This window comes from Myxocyprinus asiaticus, chromosome 39 (assembly GCF_019703515.2).
Source record: "Myxocyprinus asiaticus isolate MX2 ecotype Aquarium Trade chromosome 39, UBuf_Myxa_2, whole genome shotgun sequence".
Taxonomy (NCBI): domain Eukaryota; kingdom Metazoa; phylum Chordata; class Actinopteri; order Cypriniformes; family Catostomidae; genus Myxocyprinus; species Myxocyprinus asiaticus.
The window spans coordinates 11,520,483-11,545,870 of NC_059382.1; the positions used below are offsets into that span (position 1 = coordinate 11,520,483).

The 25,388-nt window shown below is 35.7% G+C and overlaps 1 protein-coding gene across 1 annotated transcript; it reads right to left on the reverse strand.

The window, feature by feature from the left end:
• Nucleotides 1–518: 518 nt before the first annotated feature.
• LOC127429466 (relaxin receptor 2-like) lies at nt 519–24,582 on the reverse strand. The gene is made up of 14 exons (XM_051678457.1): nt 24,537–24,582; nt 17,532–17,603; nt 16,391–16,462; nt 14,572–14,643; nt 13,873–13,947; nt 11,700–11,771; nt 10,738–10,809; nt 10,587–10,658; nt 8,011–8,082; nt 7,579–7,650; nt 7,180–7,409; nt 3,386–3,796; nt 1,687–1,905; nt 519–1,393 (listed from the first exon to the last, which is right to left on the reverse strand). The coding sequence occupies exons 1-14, from the start codon at nt 24,551–24,553 to the stop codon at nt 1,140–1,142; spliced, it is 1,782 nt and encodes a 593-aa protein (XP_051534417.1). The 5' UTR covers nt 24,554–24,582; the 3' UTR covers nt 519–1,139.
• Between the last annotated feature and the right edge of the window lie 806 nt (nt 24,583–25,388).

Genomic DNA, 25,388 nt, shown 5'->3' on the forward strand with positions numbered 1-25,388 from the left:
AATAGGCGAATAAACCTACCTGTGAGATGACGACTTTTCTCGACTACTCCGCCATCGTTAAAGTTGATGCAGTAGCGGTGAATTCTCGCACTTGCCTCGAGATATGCGCAGCCTCTACCTTGTTTTAACTGTCAATCAACCGAGTAGCGTGAAGAATCAAGCTCCTCCTACTGAATTCATTCCCTCCCACAAATAGCGTCTTGAAACAGTAGCCCACGTTTGCTGTCAATGTACCTTATTACCATGGTAACCAGAATTTCCGCCAAAATACCATAGTTACTACAGTTATTTTTACTACTGTAAAATCAAACATTAATATGGAATGTGCAAATAGACTAAGAAGCATTTTGTAATTTAAATGTATTTTTAAATTTATGAATTATATTATTTATTATTATACTATTTTATTTATATATTTATTAATACATAAAATGCATGTAAATATACCATATATATATAAATATATATGTATATGTATACGTATATACATACATACATACACCAGTCAGCCACAACATTAAAACCACCTGCCTATTTTTGTGTAGGCCTCCCTGGTGCCGCAAAAACAGCGCCAACCCGCATCTCAGAATAGCATTATGAGATGCTATTCTACTCACCACAATTGTACATAGCGGTTATCTGAGTTACCGTAGACTTTGTCAGTTCAAACCACTCTGGCCATTCTCTGTTGACCTCTCTCATCAACAAGGCATTTCCGTCCACAGAACTGCCCCTCACTGGATGTTTTTTGTTTTGTTTTGTTTTTTGGCACCATTCTGAGTAAATTCTAGAGACTGCTGAGTGTGAAAGTCCCAGGAAATCAGCAGTTACAGAAATTCTCAAACCAGATATGATATCTGGATATCTTGTTTTTTTATGGTAAATTTTAACACTTTTGTATTATTGTCCAACCATAATAGCTTAAGGTGTTTGATCAAGCATAGGCCTACAATGTAAACCACCATTATGTCTGCACAAGAACCAAATTTGACTGCAGTCCATGATCCTGTGGTTATGCCAGTCCACCACTAAGGAGCTGTATAAATACATCCTTTTTAAAGTGCCCTTGCACCTCTTTTGTAACTCTGTAGATCCACTACAGACAAAATTCAAAGTTCAACCAATACAAATGGGTGTCTTCATCTATAACTGGCGTCTAATATAGACTGCGGATTATAGCTGCGGTGATAGAAAGAAGATCTTGAGGGGTCCATGTTGACAACAGAGCTGGTAAGGCTTTTGCGGTCCTGTTTGAGCCTTGGTTGTCTCTTCCAATGGCACCATAGATGTTCCACCTGCTCTCTGAAGAAGCTGGTGGTCAGCGTGTAAAGGATGGGATTTAAGGCACTGTTGATGGGGAGGATGAAGATCACCACCCATGATGTGATGGTTCCTGGGGGAGAAGATACAACAAGTGGGACATTTTTTCTTAAAAATAAAATATATAGTGTTTTCTTTCGTGTGGTAGTCTCTCAAAATGGAGTAAAATTGGACAAGATCCATAAAGATCTATTAAACGTGAACATAGCACTTATAAACATAGCCCCTGCATATACTATCTTTGAAACCTATATTGACAGGGAAAAAAGTAATCAATATTTACTTATATAATAATAATACAATAATAATTTAAATGTTGTAATTTATCAATAAACACCTTCACGACACATTAATATGCACTCTAACCTGGGATCTCCACTTCCAGCAGAGAGAGGATTTTGACCAGGAATATCGGAATCCAGCAGAGGGCATCAGAGAACACGATGAAGAAAAAGCGATGGGCCATGGCCACATCCTTGTGCAGCCGTCCACGCAGCTCTGTGGCATTGATGCCTGTCTTATAGATGGAGTAAAACATACTTGAGTAGGAGACGACGATGATGAGGAAGGCCACCAGGTTAAGTCCTACACAAGCATACACAAAACTCTGATTGAACAACAGCAGAAAGCGCACTGTAAACAGGTCAAGGCAATCTTTGTACTGTGATTGGGTGACACCTAAACTGTGATGAGCATTCTGCTTAATGTGCTGGATAATAACTTTAATCAATTCAAAATGGCTGGAGCCATGAATGACTAAGTGATATCAGCAGCAAGGAACAAAGTGTAACCGTACTTGTGGCCAAACAAACAAGACAGATATGTTTATAGGACTATAATTTTTTTTGTCCACTTATATGTTAGTCATGCGCCAAACATAGTCGTAATCTAGTTTTACATGACCATATCCCAATCCCACCCTCTCCCTGACACATAGACTTTAATAGGCTGTTTTTGCTAAACATATGGTGCAACGGGGCTAATTTACAGTATGTAGCTAATGACAATCCCTGAAATTATCACATTTGTTTTGAGACAAAATACTTACAGTATCTGTCATTTAAATTTTTGTTCAGGGTGATTAAATCAAAAGTTTTTCAATAACTGTCCAATAAGTGAAAGGAGAATTAGTCAACATAGTCTCATGAAAATTCGTAATGATTTCTACAAGATGGCGAAATCGCAAGATATCAAGTTGGCTTATATGACTTTTATTCCCATAGAGAGCAACCAATAAACATACAGAATTTAAAATCGGTACAATACATGCATCGCATTTTAGCAAGCCTTCTATCCAACACTTTATTTAAAAAAAGGAAACATCAGTGAACAAATTCGGTTACTCATTCCATATTTATTTAATTTATTTATGCATCAATCTGTGGAGTTTTTAAACGGTCCCTTACCCATCGTAAATAAAATTCCCAATGAACATCAAGGTTAAATTAACATTCTTGAATGATTTTGCCGTGACGCCATTGGACCACCTTAAATATGCGACAAAACGCGATCCTGAATTCATGATCCCATATTTTACGGGACGGGTGGCAACCCTTTACACAACAGTGATTTTCCTATTAAAATCATGGTTAGGTTTGGGTTAGGGGTCAAACTTGGGAAAAATATTGATAACATTGTACATTAATTTGTTTATTTTCATCTTTGGACGTAAAAGTCATACATTTTTTGTACAAGCCAACTTTTACGATTTCGCCATCTCATACTATTATCACGACTTGAGACCAGGTTGGAATTTATCTCCATTTTTCATATAACCCTTCTTAAATGACAAGCATTGCTGGTCACAAGCATGGGATGCTGGTGTGCTGGTATCTTAATTGCTTCATCAGAAAGACCAAGCTGGTCAACCAGCTTCACCACTTAGGTGAAAAGCATGGTTATGCTGGTCCACCAGATAGAATTGCATGGTAATTGCGTGCTGGTTAATCAGTTTTCTTTTTTAAAAGGGAACTCTTTTATTTAAAAATTTAAAAAAAAAACCCATATGACGCCTTTAATCTTCGTTACTACATCAAATGTTTTTACCATTGGCAAACAATCTTACCAAGAAAAATTCCAGTTGAATATCCCTTAGCAATGGGTTTTTCCAGATGCTCTGAGTGAAGGGGGAAACACACGCTGTTGTGTCCATAGTAATTGCCAAACATCTCCTCATTCAGTAGTGGCACTGCAGCTATAGAGATTCCCAGCAGCCATATAGAGATCAGGACAGCAAATGTTTGACACTTACTCGGTCGCAGGTGACTGAATGGAAAAACAATGACCAGAAATTTCTCCATGGTCAAATAGGTGAGCAACATGACGGAAACTTCGGAGGACAGCATAGCCAGGAAGCCAATGGTACGACACTCTGGGCTCTCCATCCACAGCTTAGCATTCTTGTTATACTCGCCACGGAACTTCACATCAAAGACCCCCACAAAAAACAGATAGACTCCCATCAGGCAATCAGCACCTAGGAACAAATGGTGCATTGCTGTTAATGACTCCTCTTTAGTTATTAAGTGAACTCACTGTTCAAGTAACTTGCTAAAAGCCCTGATTTACAATTTGGTACTAAGCCAAAAAGCTAGAAGTTTTCTACTTCAAATATATAGTGGGGTTCAAAAGTATGAGTCCACTTGTGAAAATTCTTCTATTTAGCATTTTCTAGTTAAATAAAGTTTTTTGCCTTTACAAATTATATTATCAGCACAACAGCAAAAGTAATAACTAGTACGAGATCGAAAAACTTAAGAAATTGTATGAGTTGGCTTGTATAAAATTGTACTGTATGACATTTACTGCCATATGGAACCAACAAATTATGTTATTTTCCCCTAACTCAAACCTAAATCTTACCATGATTTTAATAGGAAAATAACTTTTGGTTCTTTTGGATTAGAAAGAAAATATAGAGTTTGGAACGAGATGAGGGAAGCATATTATGCAACCTTGTTTCATAGAAAGAACATTAGTATAACTACATTTTTGCAAATAGAGTTTTACGTGCTGCATTCTACAGTTCACTGCAGTTTCATGGTAAAATGAACACTAGATGCGCAGTTACAACTGTGTTTTATTCAATTTCACACAAAACCGATACATTTTAATGCTTCTATTACAGACTCACCTACATTTACACACTTATTCCAATGTGGTTAGCTTGCACAGTAGCTCACCTCATAAGAGAGTGAGACTCTTGACTCAGAAGGCAGAGGTTCCAGCTCAGCCAAGCTTGCAAGTTGACATGTGAGATGAAAGTATCATAGAAGTGACACATAATTACCTGGCTGCTTTGGAAAATTTACCTTTCATGTCGCATTTGCTTTTAGGACACTATCGGTTAGGTTAAGCTGTTGGTTAAGGGTAAGGATGTCTGTTTTGTTCACCTCTCTTTTGCTTTTAGGACTCTATTGGTTAGGTTTAGGTTAATGTTTTAGGTTTGGAAGGTGTTTTACTCACTAAATCCTCTATCTGACATTCACCTTAAAAAACGTGTCTGATTATAACACCATTTCACTCACTTTTGGCGCCCACTTGGAAACTGCAGCAAAATGTGAAAGGAAGCACGTAAATTCGCTTTGCAAAATTGTTGCCACGGTCATGTAATTTTCATGGGACCAGGCTGGTATTACAGGTTATTGGCATACAACAGTCATTTGTATTGCATACATAAATTCGGAAAGAGTAACCAAGTTTGTTCACAGACGTTCTTAAAACAAAGAGTTGGATCAGAGGCTAGCTAAAATTTGATGCCTGTATTGTATCAATTTGAAATTCTGTTTGTTGATTGGTTGGTCTTTATGGGAAGAGAAGTCGTAACTTTTTGCACGAGCCAAGATGTACGGTCTCTTATGAGTTGTTATGAGACTAACAGGTCAAAAATCAAGTTTTACAAGACTGGTGTGTAACCAAAATATGTGGTTATGACATTGCAGGGTGAACTGAGCATCTTTCCTACTCATTATTTGTGGCACCAACCCTGGAACACCAACATATGGGGATGGGGCTGAGGACTTGCAAGAAAGAGCTAGAATTGATTACTTGCAGTGATTGTAATAGAGAGTAAATCCTGTGTGTAGAGAATTGCGAGAGGCTTATAGATTTTCTGTCCAATAATGACAGCTATTTAAGCTGAATGGAGCTTCCCAGCATTAGGACACGATGGTTACAGGGGACAGACAGTCACTGAATTCTGAGAGAACAGGATTTTCTGACATCTCAGCAATTGCATATTGTAGGAAATAACATTGTCAAATAAACTCACACATACACTACCTATATGACTACTGAACGTTTAAGGGAAGAGAGAGTTCTTCAGTGAGACATTACAAAATGTACCCAGACCATTTTAAAAGTAAACAGAAATACATGAAATGTATATAGCTAGCATTATGTAATATGCCTCTATGTAATGGAGAGGACAAAATGGGTCCAGGAACGCTTATAATTCGAGGGCTTGGTGACCTAGAAAATGGTTTCTTCCAGAAGTGCCAGCTGCTTCATCCTGCGTCATGTTGGTTTCATAACAGTATTCTGCCAAATATAGTGAATAAAATATATAAACAGATGTATGTCCACTCTGTCATCATTGAAGAGTGCCATCTTCAAAATAATGACCCTTTTTAGAAACTTTTTGTATGTTTATTTACACTGTAGTACATAGGCAATAATTTTAAGTTCTAGATTTGCATATTCTGAAGGAAATACCAGTGTCTGCCAGGACAATTCACTAAGCAAATTTTGCAATGACGTCACCACCCTTGACGCAATGACAATAGATTTTGAATGACATTTAATCGAGGTCAAGGGAGATTGTCAAACTTAAATCCTAAATTTCTTAAACAGTGTGAAGTTAAAAAAAAAAAATATATATATAAAAAAAAATGATAGCATACCTATACACTCAAAAAAAGAACTTTCACTGTTGTCAGTTTTACTAAATCCTCCCTTGTTCATTTTACACAAAAAATGCATGTAACCAAGTTAACTTAAATTTGCTGAGTTGTTTCAATGCTTTCAAGCTTTACTTAATCTGTTTGTGTTGGGACAACATCAATATTTTTTTTGTTTGGATAACTGAAACTGGGTAGGGGATTTCGAATTCCCAACATCCTTTGCATGGCACTCGATAGGGAGAGTATGTACAAATTAAGTGTTATATAATGTGCAAGATGAATGGAAAGGGGGAGACTGGTAGCATTTAATGTGTTGAGATTTAGAAGAGTTTCTGTTATGTTGGAGTTTTAGGGGTTACAATTACGGTGAATAGTGGAGCTTGGGTTTATTTTAAGGACATGTACATGTTGAGAATGCTCTATACTGATTTACTCATTGAGCAACTGGTGTGTTAATCATAGCATGGTGCTTTTAGCATACTAGCATTTACTGTGTTAGCTAGTTTATGACAGAAAGAGATTCATTTTCAAAAGTTAATGTATCATATCTAATTCAGTTGGGTTTTCTCAATTCAATAAGGTTCCTTCCACTTGAAGTGTTTAAACTGAGTTTCCTTGGTATTTCCAATTTAAGGAAACTCATTTCAAACATCTGGAACCATTGTCCATGACTGAATCAAGTTCAGTCAAAGAGTTTTTTGGGGTTTTTTTTAGAGTAAGGTGGAAATTTTCGACAATACGAAAATTGCACGTAATAAAGTACAGTTTAATGCTTAGAGTTTGGGGTTTAAAACAAATCCCAACCAGAATGTTTGAATATCAGTATAGTGTTGACCTGCAAGCACTGCAATAAAGGAAAGGAATAGGAATAGAAAAACAACCATGCTTACAACAGCTTACACAATGAGTTTCAACCAATGTGGACGGCACAGGTCAAATGTATTACTCTGGTACTCACAGCACAAAACCTTGATGCAGAGAGCATGCAGGTTGTTCTCAGCCCGCAGGACTGTCCGCATCCCGATGACAAATAGGTTCCCAAAGCAGGTGATGAAAGCCATGACCCACACAGATACACGAAGGACTACATTAGCCAACAGATCCTCAAGAGACGAGAGCCCATCAGAGTTCGGTTTACACTTTCGCACACGTGGGGCGTAAGAGCAGTATTGGAACTTCTTGAAATATCTGAGAGAAAATGCATATTAATTTAAAATTAATAAAACATTTTTAAAAATTATGTTATTTAATGTGTTAAATCAAGCTATGACAGATTAATGACTTAAAGGGGAAGTTTGTAATTTCTGTGACACTAATTATTTATTTAAACAAAATGAAAGTAGAATCAGATATCTACATGTAGGAGAGGTTATCCATGGGCCGGAACATGCGTGTCTGGATGTTTAGGATCTCCACTCCCTCCAGGCCACTGTAAAAATAGAGTTTTAGTATTCATTCTCTTTTATCAAGAGCCTTTGTTTATTCCACTGACAAACCCTGTCTTGGTTTAGTTTCTGTCAGTTCTGAGCCCCAGTGAATACTGGAATTTCCAATTCTGGTCTGCTCTTTGTTTTTTTTATTTTTATTTCATTTTTCTTGATAATCTGCTCTCCTGCTTGAAACAAGCCACAAACACAAATACAGCTTATAAGTTAGACTCATACTCTGTCTGTTTCTGAGAGGGACATCTGAAGACAAACATTTTTGTGTGATCACTACCGCATATTGGATTGATATGGTTTTTGTTGAAATTCTCCTAAAAGCACTCAAAGGTAAAGTTATTACTTACAGTGACTGGAGCTGAATTAGGTGGTCAAATTGGCCCGGGTGGATTTGATCCAGTGGGTTTTGGGACAGATTTCTACAAATGAGAACACACACAGTAAGACATTTAAAGGTGTAGTACTGTACAAAATCAACAGCAGAGCTTAAAAAAATGTACACATACAGATATTTTGGGATCGAAAGGGGGTCAGATATCATGAAAATAAGAATATTTTCCTTGATCTTAAAGATAAGAGTAAACATACTGACTGCCATGACTATATAAAAAATATTATTAAAAAAAATATGACAACAAAAGAAACACATTTACATGAGACTTAAAATCATCAGATTATTGTTTGCTTTTGACGTCATAGCGTGTGTCCATGCAACACGAAATCAGGGTGATGGGAAAAATCTATGTGTGCCGATTTGTTTTTTGTGTTTATGACTTTACCCCGATAAAAGAAATTTGTTTAAGGCATTTACATTACCTTACACATGTTTAAGGCATTTACACATTGTCGGCTTATTAAGTATAATCGGTGTAAAAATGTCTCTGTTTCAGATCTGCAAACTGAAAAATTCCTCCCCAGTCCAAAAAGACCATCCATTGAAACTAAGCTGCAAAAAGTTCAGAAACTTACATTTACACTAGGGTTGCTCAGCATGCAAATACGGGATGCTTGAATATTTAAACATCTTGCCACTAAAATACATGATGTCCTGGCTAATAGATATGGGACAGTTGGCAACCCTGATTCCCACATTTACACATCAGCAGTGCCAATTGTGTTCAGGAACTTGCCAAGACATTTTTATACAAACTGAATTCATAATAACCATTTTAATTAACAAAATTTTAATTTCGCTTGTTGTATTAAACAAAGTTATGGGGTCATGTGACAACAATGTAACATACTACAGTTTCAAGCAATTAACATTGCATAGCCTATTGGGTCCTGTTTATATATATATATATATATATATATATATATATATATATATATATATATATATATATATATATATATACAGTTGCAATCAAAATTATTCAACCCCCCTGACCAGCAATACATTAAACCTCAGTAAACAGTCAAAGTAAGTTTTTAATACACATTTGAATGATTTTGAGAACAAAGAGTTCAGTTTACCCAAATTTAAAAATACAAAATAACTAATTCTCTCCACAAATGTTATGTCAAAAATATTCAACCCCCTAAGTCAATCATTTGTGGAGCATCCTTTATCCTTAATAACAGCAAATAAATGTTTTAGGTAAGTGTTCTCAGGCTTCAGACACCTCTCTATTAGAATTTTTACACATTTCTCATGAGCAAAAGCTTCCAGCTCATTGACATTCTTTGGTTCATGTGCTGCCACTGCTTCCATGAAGGTTTGCAATGGGATTTTAATGATGGACTGAAAGGGCCATTTAAGGACATTCCACAACCTATCCCTGAACCAGATTTTGGACAACTTGGATGTATCCTTGGTGTTATTGTCTTGCTGGAAAGTCCAGTGATCACCGAGCTTCAATTTACACACTGAAGGCATCACATTTTTCATGCCAAAATGGCCTGATACCTGAAAGAATCCATGGTGTCAGTCACATAGTCAGGATAGCTGTTTCCTGAAGCCGCAAAACACCCCCATAACAGGACTGACCCACCTCCATGCTTGACTGTGGGGATGGTGTCGTTCTTGTCATCACCTTGTCATCTTACTCCAGACGTACTGCTGACCCATGGGTCTAAAACTCATTTTCAGTTTAGTGTCATATGTCTATAAAACCTTCTTCCAGGACTCCACAGGTCTTTCCTAATTACTTCTTGAATATTCAAGTCAACATTTCCCTTGGTGAAGTTTTTGCTTTCTTCCACACCCCAAGAAGGTTGCTGTTGTACCATATTTTAAAAATGTATGAATAGTGCTGTAAACTTTGTCTACTGGAAATTGAAGTGCCTTGGAAATGTACCTTTAGCCATGACCTTTCTTGTGTAATGAAATAATCTCCTCTATTAGCTTTTGAGACAGCTTATTTTTAATTGCATTTCTTGCATAGAAATACATTTTTGCTTACAACACTAAACTTCAATTTTAAAACTTAAATACTTAACATTGAATATTAAATACTTAATATTTAAAACTTAAATTGCAGATTGATGACTTAATTTTGTTTTAAAACAATTACTTGTGTAGCCTTACATATTTAAGAAACGGCTACATGCAATAGGGGTTGAATAATTATGACATGGTTGTATTTTTAAAAAATCCTGCTATTTAGAAATATTAGGTTATATATTCACACCATGACTTTGAATGTGTCACTCAACTGATATAGATGTAAAGTTTAAAAATTCTGGGTCATCAGAAATGCTTACCTTTGTAAATCTTTACTGTCTTGGGGGGGTTGAATAATTTCGATTGCAACTATATATATATATATATATATATATATATATATATATATATATATATATATATATATATAAATAACCCCTGTAAAAAATGTATATATATATATATATATATATATATATATATATATATATATATATATATATGTATATATACACACACACACACACAAATACTTACAGAATTTGCAAAGAAGGCAAATCCCAGAAAATACTGATTGGCAGTTCCTTTATCAAATTACTGGACAGGTCCCTGCAAAAAGTGATGAGGATATGTCAAATATTAAAGTCCCTTTTTGTTTCTTTTCCATACTCAGCAATGTTTCACTCACAGATCTCCCAGCATGCGCAGGGATTGGAAGGTGTTATCCGGCAAACTCTTGATGAGATTTGCTCTCAGTGATCTAGAAAACAGCAGGAGACAGAAGAACATCAAGCCTCATCTAGATGACCCTTAATGGCGCTTTGTGATTTGGAACTCTATCAATCAGCTCTGTAATTTTTTCCATTGTCAAAAATGGTCATCATCAGCTAGTGTTTGAAATACGACTAGGGTCCACAGCACCCAACTTCCAGGGGAAAGAGAAAGAAAACAAGGGGTACCTCAGGGCAGATACAGTAGTCCAAAAAACGTATTTGGACCCTTAAGCCACTTTAAAAGAAAAATATTTCATAAAAATATAACTGTTTATGTAGGTTTAAAAATAACAACAACAACAACAAAATCTGCTGTTATGAAAAATATTTGCTATACTCTTTCTAGTTCTGAAACTTTAGTGGAACACGTCCATAGTTTATGTTATGAACTACATATTGTGAATGTAAGGATAACTGACTTCATACTGTACATCCATTAAAATCACATTCAGACCAGTTGATTAAAAGTCACTACAAAAATAAGACAGAAAAGTTGATTGCAAAAAAGGTTAGGTAGCATCATTTGTTTGCAGATGCCACTTGAATCGATATTTTGACATTTTAAAGAGTGACTTGAGTGTACAAATAATTTTTGGGATCACCTTGTCTCCTCTGAGTCTAAAATTGTTGGTCTTTCTTACAAGCTGAGTAACAGCATGTGGTATGACTTATTGTTTCTGAAATAGATCTGTGGAAAATGAGTTCAATAATAATAATAATAATAAAAGAAACAAATTCAGATGCATTTTCATAAACAATAATAATTGTAATAGCAACTGCTTTTGTTTTAATTTATATTCATTAATTTGTATATTAGATAGACAGACAGACAGACTTCTCCAGCTCTTAACGAACACTATATTTTGTTAATACTCACAGTACAGTAAGATGTTCACAAGTGAGTAAAGTGGACAAGCCCAGTGTCTTAACGTGGTTCCCCTTGAAGTCCCTTTAATAGAGCATGTCAGAAAGCGTGTTGATAAGGAAAATTCATAATGCATTAATTACTGGGCAGACAAAATTTCCCTTAATCAGTGAAACATAAACACAGTAATAGCATATTGACCTGTACTTATTACATATAAACAGGATATTAAGAAGTAGAATGACAGCCTGATGGGATTTGGTTTCACCTATAAACACGTGGACACATCCTGTTGTTTGGCCAATGAGAGCATAATGATGCATTAGTAACTGAGCACATACTGTTCTTGTACTACACAGAGATGATGACATGAAGGATGAACCCAAGATAGCATTTGCTCAGCATTTAAATCTGGCAGGAATTTTGCAGTGCAAGTCCCAAGAAAGTCCTAAAAGTGGTAAAAATGCACTATGGGTCTTTGACTAATCTTAATAATGCTCACATTTTCTTTACTTTTCTTTAAATTATGCAAGAGAAGGGGTGTTTTGATTAGATAAGTTATCATTAGTGACTCTATCTGTGAATATCTGTCTCTATTACCTGTGTATTCTCTGACTAAGCACTGTGCAATGTCACTGAACTGCATTATTTCCTTTCAATGTTTCTCCTTTAATTTCTGTTTTTATTCTTTCCTTGTTCATTTTAAGCCATTTTTCTTTTATTCTTTATGCTTTCAAGTCCATTTTATAGTAAATGAACATAAATGGTTTTAAACGTGACTTGTAAATGTGACTTTTTTTCTCTAATGACAATATAAAACACATGGAATTACAACTGTGTACCATATAATTGGGTTTGAAATGTTCAGGTTTCAGGTTGACAGTTAGTGTTGGTTTAAGATAAGGATTTTTGTTTCGTTCACCTCTCATTTATCTTTTAGGATACTATTGGTCAGGATTAGGTTTAAGTTTTAGGTTTGGAAGGGAAGGGAAGTTTAACTCATTAAAACCTCCATCTAATATTCTCTTTAAAAACGATGTCTTTTTACAACACCATTTCACTCGCTTTTGGCGCCCCCCGCTGGACATTTTACTGGGAAACTGCAGCCAAAGTGTAATAAGGCACGTAATTTCATTTTTCAAAAATGTTGCTACGGTCATGTAATGTTCATGAGATCAGGCTGCAATATTCAATGAATACTGCTCTGATGGTGGAAATGTAAATAAAGAACTTAAAATGTAAAAAAACAAGAATTGGCTTAAAATAATATTTTAATGAAAGGGTGGAAACAATGTTGTTTTTTTTTTTTTTTTTTTTTTTTTTCATTTTGAGAGGTCTGTTTCCCACACAATACATGCCTCTCATTTATTTAATATGGTTCACTACTGGGTCAATCCCTTCAGTAACTCATGCACAGCTCAAGTTTCTCCCTCTCAGTTTTGTAGCTTTTTTTGTTTTGTTTTGCACTATCAAGTTCAAACACTTAGCACTATCAGCGCCAAATGCATTTCATATACGACACTACTGTTGGATATCTAAAAATATATCCAGTTTGGACTTCTTTTTTGTGTAATTATGTGACCCACATTTGTGCACAGCAAAATTTCATAAGCCAATAAAGTTTTGATTAATGGCAGGATAAGTTATTTGAAATGACTGTGTACTGGTGCATCAGCTTTTTTGTGACATATCATAACAATAAATTAGAAAACAATATTTCAGTCATTAAATTTTTAATTTGACACTTAAAATATTAAACAATTTACTTAAAATCACTTTAAAATGTATATTTCATATTTTATTTTATATTTCATCAAAAGTTTTAAGAACTAGATCCTGCAAATATTTATGTAAACTGGAAACAACAAGGTTTTCAATTACTTAATTTTATATTTTTACCCTAATTATTTATTTTTCTTAATTTTACTTTCGGTCCCCCCAATCTTGAATGTTTGCTTACATCCTTGATGTACTTTATTCATAGAAATGCTGTGTTCCATGTACTTATGAAAGACATAATAGTATTTATTTGTTTGTCTGGTTCTCTTAATAGTTCTGTATAAGTATGCAAAATGTTTTTCCTCTGTCTATCTCTGTTAAACTCAAAACGTTTTTTCAAGTATAGAATCATGCAAAGACCTGAGTCATGACAGATACACAGAGTAAAAGAGAACTGGATACTTACAGCCAGCTGAGTAAGGGCATATGGGCACAGAGTCTGACAGAGGGGAGCTGCTCCAGAGATGTATTCACCATTGACCTACAGACCATTAGGCGTGAGTCACTCCAAGAAATGTAAGCGCAGCATAGTTCTAGCGGGAAGACTAGCAGCTGTACATCATCACACCATTAGCTAGGTAACTCCTAGCCAATCACATGCAAGCCATTGCTTTATAAGTCTGCTCACAATCTATCACATTGCTGTTTCAGTGTACTAACATGGCAACCCCCACCACCCCACCACCACCAGTTGAGTCCCGTCCTGTACAGGGGTAGGCTCCTCACCCCTGCCACCTATCTCCGGCAAGATATGACGGTTCCGAGTACAACTTCTTCGGACCGCCAGACGGGGCTTACGCCAAAGAGAGACATTACATTTCTGTTTTATATTCATCAAACAAATGTCATGTTAAATTTCATTCAAGTCTGCGAGTCTTCCTGATAGAAACATTGTTACCTGTTATCACACACCTTGTCTAGTGCATTTTAAACTTAAGTGTTTTAAATAATTCAAAAAGCAACATCAATATTTTTTAAGCTTATGTGAAGAGACATGCATGGAAATATAACTTCACATGCAAATTATGGCATTTATTTAAACAAAACCAGGAAATGAACGAGTGCATCACTTCATAAAGGAAAATGTATAAATAGAGACACTTACAGGAAAAAGAGGGAACTCAGGCCAGTAAATGTGTTTGCTGTGATTGTTGCTATAGGATTGTCATCCAAAATTCTAAAAATGATTAAACAAGAAAGATTCGAAACCTGCAAAACATTTGCCACAACAACCCACCCAGCCAAACTAATGGACTGATACATTTAGCTGCTTTTCTATAATTCCCTTTGACAACATCTGGTTTGAGTATACTGTAGATATGATGCTGTACTGTACAGTTTTTAATGCACCATGAAACTATTTTTAATGTACCAACACATTACAAATACACTATATTGCCAAAAGTATTCGCTCATCTGCCTTTAGACGCATATGAACTTAAGTGACATCCCATTCTTAATCCATAGGGTTTAATATGACGTCGGCCCACCCTTTGCAGCTATAACAGCTTCAACTCTTCTGGGAAGGCTTTCCACAAGGTTTAGGAGTGTGTTTATGGGAATTTTTGACCATTTTTCCAGAAGCGCATTTGTGAGGTCAGACACTGATGTTGGACGAGAAGGCCTGGCTCGCAGTTTTCGCTCTAATTCATCCCAAAGGTGCTCTATCGGGTTGAGGTCAGGACTCTGTGCAGGCCAGTCAAGTTCTTCCACACCAAACTCACTCATCCATGTCTTTATGGACCTTGCTTTGTGCACTGGTGCGCAGTCATGTTGGAACAGGAAGGGGCCATCCCCAAACTGTTCCCACAAAGTTGGGAGCATGGAATTGTCCAAAATCTCTTGGTATGTTGAAGCATTCAGAGTTCCTTTCACTGGAACTAAGGGGCCAAGCCCAGCTCCTGAAAAACAACCCCACACCATAATCCCCCTCCACCAAACTTCACAGTTGGCACAATAGAGTCAGACAAGTACCATTCTCCTGGCAACCGCCAAACCCAGACTCGTCCATCAGATTGCCAGATGGAGAAGCGTGATTCGTCACTCCAGAGAACGCGTCTCCACTGCTCTAGAGTCCAGTGGCGGCGTGCTTTACACCACTGTATCCGACGCTTTGCATTGCACTTGGTGATGTATGGCTTGGATGCAGCTGCTCGGCCATGGAAACCCATTCCATGAAGCTCTCTACGCACTGTTCTTGAGCTAATCTGAAGGCCACATGAACTTTGGAGGTCTGTAGCGATTGACTCTGCAGAAAGTTGGCGACCTCTGCGCACTATGCGCTCTGTCATTTTACATGGCCTACCACTTCGTGGCTGAGTTGCCGTCATTCCCAATCGCTTCCACTTTGTTATAATACCACTGACAGTTGACTGTGGAATATTTAGTAGCGAGGAAATTTCACGACTGGACTTGTTGCACAGGTGACATCCTATCACAGTACCACGCTGAAATTCACTGAGCTCCTGAGAGCGGCCCATTCTTTCACAAATGTTTGTAGAAGCAGTCTGCATGCCTATGTGCTTCATTTTATACACCTGTGGCCATGGAAGTGATTGGAACACCTGAATTCAATTATTTGGATGGGTGAGCGAATACTTTTGGCAATATAGTGTATATACAATTATTTTCAATATGTACTGTGTTTTGTGTTTAAGATACAAATGCAAAATTACATTCTTTGTCTCTTGGTAACCTGATTATCTTAACTTGGTTAAAAATGGGCTAACTACTGCTTTAGAAATGCAGTAACATTATTTGATACATTTTAAGTAAACATCTGAATTATTTGCCTTTGAATGAATGTTTTTAGTGCTTTATTCATGTGCATATGAGCAGCATTTGAGCAGTTGATGCATTTATTTTATTTTTATGTCAACTACCCATTTACTGCTTGCTGTTCTTGTGTTGTTAGTTGTACTCACAACCACTTGAGTTTATGAAGATCACTGAACACTCCAGGAGGAAGTAGAGAAATGCAGTTTTGACTCAATGATCTGCAACACAAGATGAAGCAATTATTGTCTTTATCTCCACTCCCCTTCCTGTCCTTCCTTTCTGCACATGAAACAACTGAATAATAAGAAAGAAATGCAAATCCTTACCAGTACTTTATTGAAGAAGTTGAGGTGTTACTCTAACATTGAGCCCTGTGTGTTTGTATGTTGGGGGGTTGGGGGATCAACATTTGGTAGTCTAAAACAGTATTGGGGAAGCTACTTTAAAACTGTAGCTTCTTAAGCTACAAGTTATTCATAACTTAAAATAGTTAAACTACAGTCAAGCTGCTCTATAAGCTGCTCTTTAAAACAGTATAGTTAGTTGCATTACAAGTTGTTCACAAAAAGTATCTGACTACATTAAATCTATTTAAAGAAGTTTTTTTTTTTTAAAATATAACATTTAGATTTAATTAGTGTGACATTTAACAACTAGGGTTATAACATAAAATGTAACATATACAGTACATTTATACTAAATATAAACTAATAAAACTAGTGATAGGAACATAGCAAATATATATATATATATATATATATATATATATATATATATATATATATATATATATATATATATATATATATATATATATAAAATAAAATATAGGATACCTAAATATTTCACTCAAAAAATGAAGGCAAAGTCCCATTAATGCTACGCAGGAGCTCAACTGAATTAGTGAATCATTAATGTTAAGTAGTTCATTTACTTGAACCGTCCAAACAAACCGACTTACTAAAATGAACTGGAGTTTACAAAATCTAAATATAATTAAATCATTTATTTTACCAGTTCATTTACATGAACGTTCAGAAACTTAAATCATTTGGATTTTCCAGCTCCTCATGAGAGATAGAGGTGACAAATGTTACAAATGTAACATTTTGTGACATGACACTGCTACTTGTTGGAAAATGTAGCTTGAAAAGGTACACTATTGTGAAAATGGCCGAACTACTGTCATGCTAAAAATGTAGGTAAGTAGGCATCGCTAATTTAGTTATTTCCCGACACGAGTCTACAACTGTTGTTAGTTTGTATTGTGCAAATAAACACACTTACAGCTTTTGCAGCTTGTATAGACCACTAAATGCCTGAATGGAAACTGTGCCAATGCAATTATCCTGGAGAAATCTGTGGGAGGAAATAAAAAAACAATCTGCAATTTGGGCAACAGGTGGTTGTTTCACAGGTGTACAAAACTTCACAGCACAGAGAAAGCTAATCGTTAAAAAAGGAGAAATTTACCATATGCTGCAACACTTATTTGTAGATTTGTAAAACAAGCATAGCCCCAAACAGACCACGTGAATTTAGATTATTCTGTCTTTGAATCGCTTAGGCATACTGCCATCTTTGGAGTGTCTAAAGAACTGTCCTCAAACATGCGTAGCAACATATACTTTAAGAATGAATAAATATTTAGATACTGAAGAACAGATTTAGCCATTAACCAGCAAAAATGAGAAGCCTCAGTCTTGTGAGCCTAATAGCCTGTTCATCGTCAGCCAAGCCGACAAAAGCTTTTCTTCTTTATAGCTACTACTTCAATATTTGAAATAACATCAGTTAAACAGTTTTTAGGCTACACAACTAATCTAGTGCTTGTTATCCAGTGCAGATCTGCTAAGTCTTTTAAAACGCTCATTAATCAACAGACAACAACAAAGAGAATCCAAGTTTTAATGGTGTGCTATAAAAAAACTGCCATATTGAGATTAACAAGCAGTAACAAGCTCTAATGAAGGTGACATAAAAACTTCACCGGATTCAACAGAAACATTAATCAACAGTTCAGTTTTGGTAGTGTCAACTCCAGGAACCAATTGTGTTTTGTGTCATATAAACAGGGCATTAGAAGTGCATGTTGACAACTCCATTATTCAAGCCTCTATGCAGATTTGTTGTCTCGGTGGCTGTGTAAAAACATCTTCCTAAGATCAATGCAATAAAAGTTGCAGCATGCATCTTGAGGAGGTCTTAGGAACTCAATTAGTATGCATGCACGAGACAACAAAAATACAACCAACAGAGTAGCAGATAACGAATATACAAAAAGTGATATACTGGGACACATGTATACACATATATATTAGTGCTGTCAAACTATTACATTTTTTAGCACGTTCTCTTGTAGTTAATCACAATTAATCGCAATATCTCATGAGTGGACAAAATATGCTTCATTCAGATGTTTTTATTGTTTTTCTGTCATTTACAAACAGCCTTCCATACCAACAGAGTTGGTACAACAGAAAATGAACACAGCACAATTCAAAATATGTAAAACAAATTATATATATATATATAGTTGTATGTGTATTATGACAGGACATATTTACTTCCTTCTATGGTGTTTTAACAGACAGAGGAGCACAGTGGAATTAAATAGCTCTGGTCATTTGACTATTTGCACCACTCATGCAGAAAAAAAAGTCTGTACTGTCATTTACAATTGACAGCTCTGTGTAAAATACATCATCAACTACTTTTATAGACCCTTTTCACACCATTTGGTGGGATTAAATGGGCTAATGACAGTGTAGATTACAGTTCCAGCATCTTCTGCAGTTCTACAGTGGCTAGTGCACTATCAAACACACTATTATGAGACACTGTGACAGAACCTTGGAGAAATGTCTAGAAATGTCAGACAAATTCAAAAACTGTTTGAGCTGCACTGCTAAGGAGGACTTTCCTGACAGTTTGTGAAGTTCAAAAGCAGCCAGTGTTATTGCCGTCTCGTGTACCAGTTTAAAACTCTTCCTTTAGCGCATCGGTTGATTAACAGGAGAGTAGATCACGAAATTCATGCACAAACTCAACGGGAGAGTTAATCCATGATAACATGTAAACAAACAACATAACAGAATGGCTCGCACCCATTTCGGATGATTCAATCAGAAGTGGACAAGCGAGACACATCACCGTTATAACTGGTCGTATTATGCTTCTTTTTTGACCACTTGTTTGGATTTCGTGGGAGAGACTCTGGTATAATGACACATTAATCATTAGGCCTATGTCAGTGTATTATTACATGATATAGCACAAAAAGTAAAAGAAGAAAAAGAAAGTGCTTAAAATGCTCACCGTTTTATTATACACTCAAAAAAAGGAATTTTTTCAGGTTGTTCACTCTACTTAATTAAAATTAACTAAAGCAACACAATTCTAGAACATTTTGTCTTAACTTAAATTCATTACATTAAATTCAATAACATTTGTAAAATGTAAGTTTATTTAATTCATTCGAGTAAGGCCTACATGAATATTTTTGTAGCATTAATGAAACTTAGATATCCCAGCATGCTTTGCAGGGGACTGGATGGTGTGAACAAATGTTGAAACTAAGTGTTATTTTATGCATTTTTGAGCAAGATAAGAACAGGATGAGTTTTGTTCATGTTTACTGTTCTGTTTAAAAAAACATTTTAAAGTAATATTTGTGTAACATGCAGGAACGAGGTGAGAGAAGATCTATGTTCAGGCTTTAATAAAGAACTCAAAACTCAACCATGGAACAAACCATTATATCTATGAAAGGAAAACAACAGACAAAGACAGAAAACAGGAGGGCAATATACAAGAACTAACAAGATTAACAAGACACAGCTGGGATCAGTCAAGGGGAACACAGAGAATAGAGACACAACAAGGAAAACACAGAACTTCAAATTAAGGGTCCGTTTACACGACAAAGTTTTTAACTAAAACCGGAAAACGTTTTATGCGTTTTTGCTGTTCGTTTACACGACAACGATGCACTAAAAACGGAAAAGTTTTTCCTTTGCATTTTTAAAAAGTTTCGCATACAGAGGACAAAGTTGTCAAAATGATCCCCGTTCACATGAATCCACGAAAACGACTAAAAACGCAACATTATGCATGTCAGGCCAGTAGTTGGCAATGTCACTTTGTAAAGAAACACTACGCATCTGCGCACATAAGCATTCTTCCTCAGAGCGGTGAATACAAACAATGAAGATGGCGATCGCTGGTCGTAGTAGTGATGCAGTAAATCTACACTTTGCTGGAGACGCGTCAATAAACTCAAAATCTTGAGCAGTACAAACACAGTCCTGTAGTCTGCCATTGTAGTTTTGAATGTCTCGCGTGTTGTTTTGAAGTACTTGCACGCATGCCTACAGCCTGAACACATAATACGCGTGCGCACGACGTCATCGTTTTCACAAATTCACGTTTTTGTATGTTTACACGGAGACAGTAATGGCATCATTTTCAAAAACGTGCACTTTGAAACCCGTTTTCAAACGTTTGCGTTTGCGTTTTCAGGCCCCAAAATGCCATTGTCGTGTAAACGAACAGCCAAAACGCATAAAAAGTTTTCAGTTTTTAGTTGAAAACGTTGTCGTGTAAACGGCCCCTAAATGTCTAAATTCTCTAGTGGCCGCTAGGGAGAATGTCCCAAGTGTTACAGAGTCCCCCATCTAAGGAATGGCTCCTGACATTCCATAACACATAAAACAAAAAAATATTTAATGGAGCCGGTGGAGGGCCCGGAGGCAGGCGTAGACCAGGGGACCAGGGTGGAGCCGGTGGACAGGGAAGTGGCTCCAGAAAGGGAGCAAGGTCTGGCAGCCAGTAAGACAGAGACTCAGGGGTTGGAGCCGCAAGAGGCAGCCTCGGGTAACTGGACAGATTCAGGGAACTGGATAGGCTCGTCGACAGCCTCGGGTAACTGGAGAGGCTCGTAGATAGCCTCTAAATGGAATAAAACGATTTCATTCAAGTTGTATCAAAATGTGCCTTTGAAGTTGTGGCGTCTGTACTCACCGTGGATCAACTCAAAACAAGCTTGCACTGAGATGACTTAAGTGAAAAATATTCATTTATTCATCAGACTTATTCCTTGAACATGTTAGACTGGCATTCCCCACTGAATTTTATCCTGACTTTTGAAAAACATTTTAAGTGACATTGTCGATGGGCACCACATATGATGACATATATGATGTAGGTTCAAGTGTTGGACTTTGCTGCTTTAGGTAAGACAGTGTTTATTCTTCATTATTTATATTGGCTGCCATGTTGATGGAAAAACAAATAATGCATATTTATTTTATTGATTATTATAAATAATGACATGAAGACCTACTTTCTAAATATCTGTTTGTTTACTATGTTGTTTTGACATGAGTGTTGTACAGTAGCTAGCATGAGCTATAATGTCTCTTGTATGCAATGCATGGCTTATTTGTAAGGAATGCATAACATAGCAGAAGAGAAAGTAGCTGTGAGAAAAAAGTAATGCAAAGCTAAAGTAACACTTTACTTTCCATAAAAAAAAAAAACTTTTTAAGTTACTTTTTTAAGGAGTAACTTAATGTTCTAACAAATTACTTTTAAAAGTAACGTTACCCAACACTGTATATAGTGTATATATATATATATATATATATATATATATATATATATATATATATATATATATATATATACACACACACGCACAATAAAATTAACGCGCCTTACGTAATCAGACTACTTTTTCGAGTAACAAGTAAAGTAACGCAATATTTTTATTTTAGACCATAATATCTGAGTTACTTTTTAAATAAAGTAACGCATTGCTTTTGTACACCTCTACTGTCCCTGTATTGTGAGAAATTAGGAGTAAAAGTGTGCAAACTTTGGGGAGGAGACATAGTGCATGTGTGTGAGGCCAGAGACTATTTAGCAGAGATAAGTCACTTCTATTTAAATGAATGGTAGAAATTGGAACACCCACCAAGAAGCTCTAGCACCCAACAGTCAATGGATGTAGAAAATAAGTCCCGCCTTGCGGGTAAACAGCTAATCACCTTTTAGATACAGGCATCGCCTGTCAATCAACTCGCTAACGCGCATGCGCATTTTGTGTTTTAGAGTAATATGAGGTCAACATTCGGTTGAGTGAAACATGGTTGATTCATTTGTTAATACATACTGCATTAAAAAATCAGTAAACTTGTTTAGGCAGAGGGATTTTAAGGCTAGTTTTCCACTGGCCACGACATGATATACAGGGTGAAATACTCGCTCAATTCACTGACTTATGCAGCTGAACTGCTCCATGTTACAGCTCCCCTGTAACTGGGAGAATGGGAAAAGCTTACTCTGGATCAGTGGCTCCAACAAGCAACATTCTACATCGATTGTGTACACAGAGAAAATGTCTTAGTTCCTAAAAAGATTAAATTTTTTATTTTATAAATGTATATATATATATATATATACACACACACTACCGGTCAAAAGTTTTGAAACAATTGACTGAAATGTTTCTCATGATCTTAAAAATCTTGATCTGAAGGCGTATGCTTAAATGTTTGAAATTAGTTTTGTAGACAAAAATATAATTATGCCACCATATTAATTTATTTCATTATAAAACAAAAATTTAATTGAAAAAAAAGTTTTTGAAATTGATGACTTGGACCAAATAATAAAGAAAAGCAGCCAATAAGTGCTCAGCATAGATGGGAAACAATACTGTTTAAAAAGCATCCCAGGGTGATATCTCAAGAAGTTGGTTGAGAAAATGTCAAGAGTATATGTCTGCAAATTCTAGGCAAAGGGTGACTACTATGAAGATGCTAAAATATAACACAGTTTTGATTTATTTTGGATTTTGTTTAGTCACAACATAATTCCCATAGTTCCATTTATGTTATTCCATAGTTTTGATGACTTTACTATTATTCTAAAATGTGAAAAATAAATAAATAAATAAAATTCTAATAAAGAATGAGTAAGTGTTTCAAAACTTTTGACCAGTAGTGTGTGTGTGTGTGTATATATATATATATATATGCACTAGCTACCAAAAGTTTGGAACAATGTACAGATTTTGCTGTTTCGGAAGAAAATTGGTACTTTAATTCATCAAAGTGGCATTCAACTGATCACAAAGTATAGTAAGGACATTACTGGTGTAAAAACAGCACCATCACTATTTGAAAAAAGTCATTTTTGATCAAATCTAGACAGGCCCCATTTCCAGCAGCCATCACTCCAACACCTTATCCTTGAGTAATAATGCTTAATTGCTAATTTGGTACTAGAAAATCACTTGCCATTATATCAAACACAGCTGAAAGCTAGTTGGTTTGTTAAATGAAGCTTAAAATTGTCTTTGTGTTTGTTTTTGAGTTGCCACAGTTTGCAATAGACTGGAATGTCTTAAGGTCAATATTAGGTCAGAAATGGCAAAAAAGAAACAGCTTTCTCTAGAAACTCGTCAGTCAATCATTGTTTTGAGGAATGAAGGCTACACAGTGCTTGAAGATTTCATACAAATGTGTATACTACATTCTTCAAAGACAAAGGACAACTGGCTCTAACAAGGATAGAAAGAGATGTGGAAGGCCAGATGTACAACTAAACAAGAGGATAAGTACATCAGAGTCTCTAGGTTGAGAAATAGATGCCTCGCATGTCCTCAGCTGACAGCTTCATTGAATTCTACCTGCTCAACACCAGTTTCATGTACAACAGTAAAGAGAAGACTCAGGGGTGCAGGCCTTATGGGAAGAATTGCAAAGAAAAAGCCACTTTTGAAACAAAAAAACAAAAACAAAAAGAAAAGGTTAGAGAGGGCAAAGAAACAGATATTGGACAACAGATAATTGGAAAAGAGTGTTATGGATCTTAACCCCATTGATCTTTTGTGGGATCAGCTAGACTGTAAGGTGCGTGAGAAGTGCCCGACAAAACAGCCACATCTATGGCAAGTGCTACAGGAAGCATGGGGTGAAATGTCACCCGAGTATCTGGACAAACTGACAGTTAGAATGCCAAGGATCTGCAAAGCTGTCATTACTGCACGAGGAGGATTATTTTATGAGAACTCTTTGAAGTAGTTTAAGAAGTTCTGAATTTTTTTTTCAAATTGTAATATTTAATTGTTCACATTATTAATGTCCTGACTATACACTGTCACTTTGGTGAATAAAAGTACCAATTTCTTTCCATAAGAGCAAAATCTGTACATTATTCCAAACAATTTTGGCCACCAGTGTATATATGTATATATGCATATCAGAAATTCTTAGTCATACTTACAGTCTCTGTAGTTGCATGTATTTGATGAAAGCCTCATCAGGTAATATTCGAATCTCATTGCTTTTCAAGGACCTGTCCAACAGCAACAAAATGATAGTCACACATTTAATGTCTTTTATTGAGATTAATATATAAATATTGTTATATTAAAGGTCTCTTAAAGGACTCATACAATGAGGAATACATTTTTCCCTTGATCTTTTGAGGTAAAAGAGTTCACTTTACAGTGGAAACACTTTAAGAACTCAAAATTTCTTCCCTAGTCCAAAAAGACCACTTATTATAACTGAGCTGTCCAAAATGTCTGGCTTTTAAATTTCAAATGTCAGACACCTGAGACATTTACATATGACTACCCACATTTACACATCACACAGGTGGAAAATGATCGAATAAACTAAATCATGACAGTTTTGACACAGACTGCAAAAATTGTCTTGCGGAGAATTTTTTTTTTTTTTTTTGTCTTGTTTTCCTGTAAAAATATCTAAACATTCTAAAACAAGATACATTTACTTTAGAAGTATGAGATCGATGACATGAGATATCTAAATATAGTAACATTTATGCTTATAACAAGAAAAAAATCTATTTGCCAATTGGGTAAGGAAAAAAAAATCTTTATTCAATGGGAAAGTTAATTTATTTTTCTTAACCCATTTGCAAATATATACATATATATATATATATATATATATATATATTTTTTTTTTTTTTTTTAAGCATCAACCCCATCAAATGTGGTTGGATTTGTCTAAAAATAAGACTTGCTATCTATAATGTCATTCTGCTCCTCAAGTAATTTTTTTGTTTTGTTTTCTAGTTTTAAGGATGTTTAGATATTTTTACTGG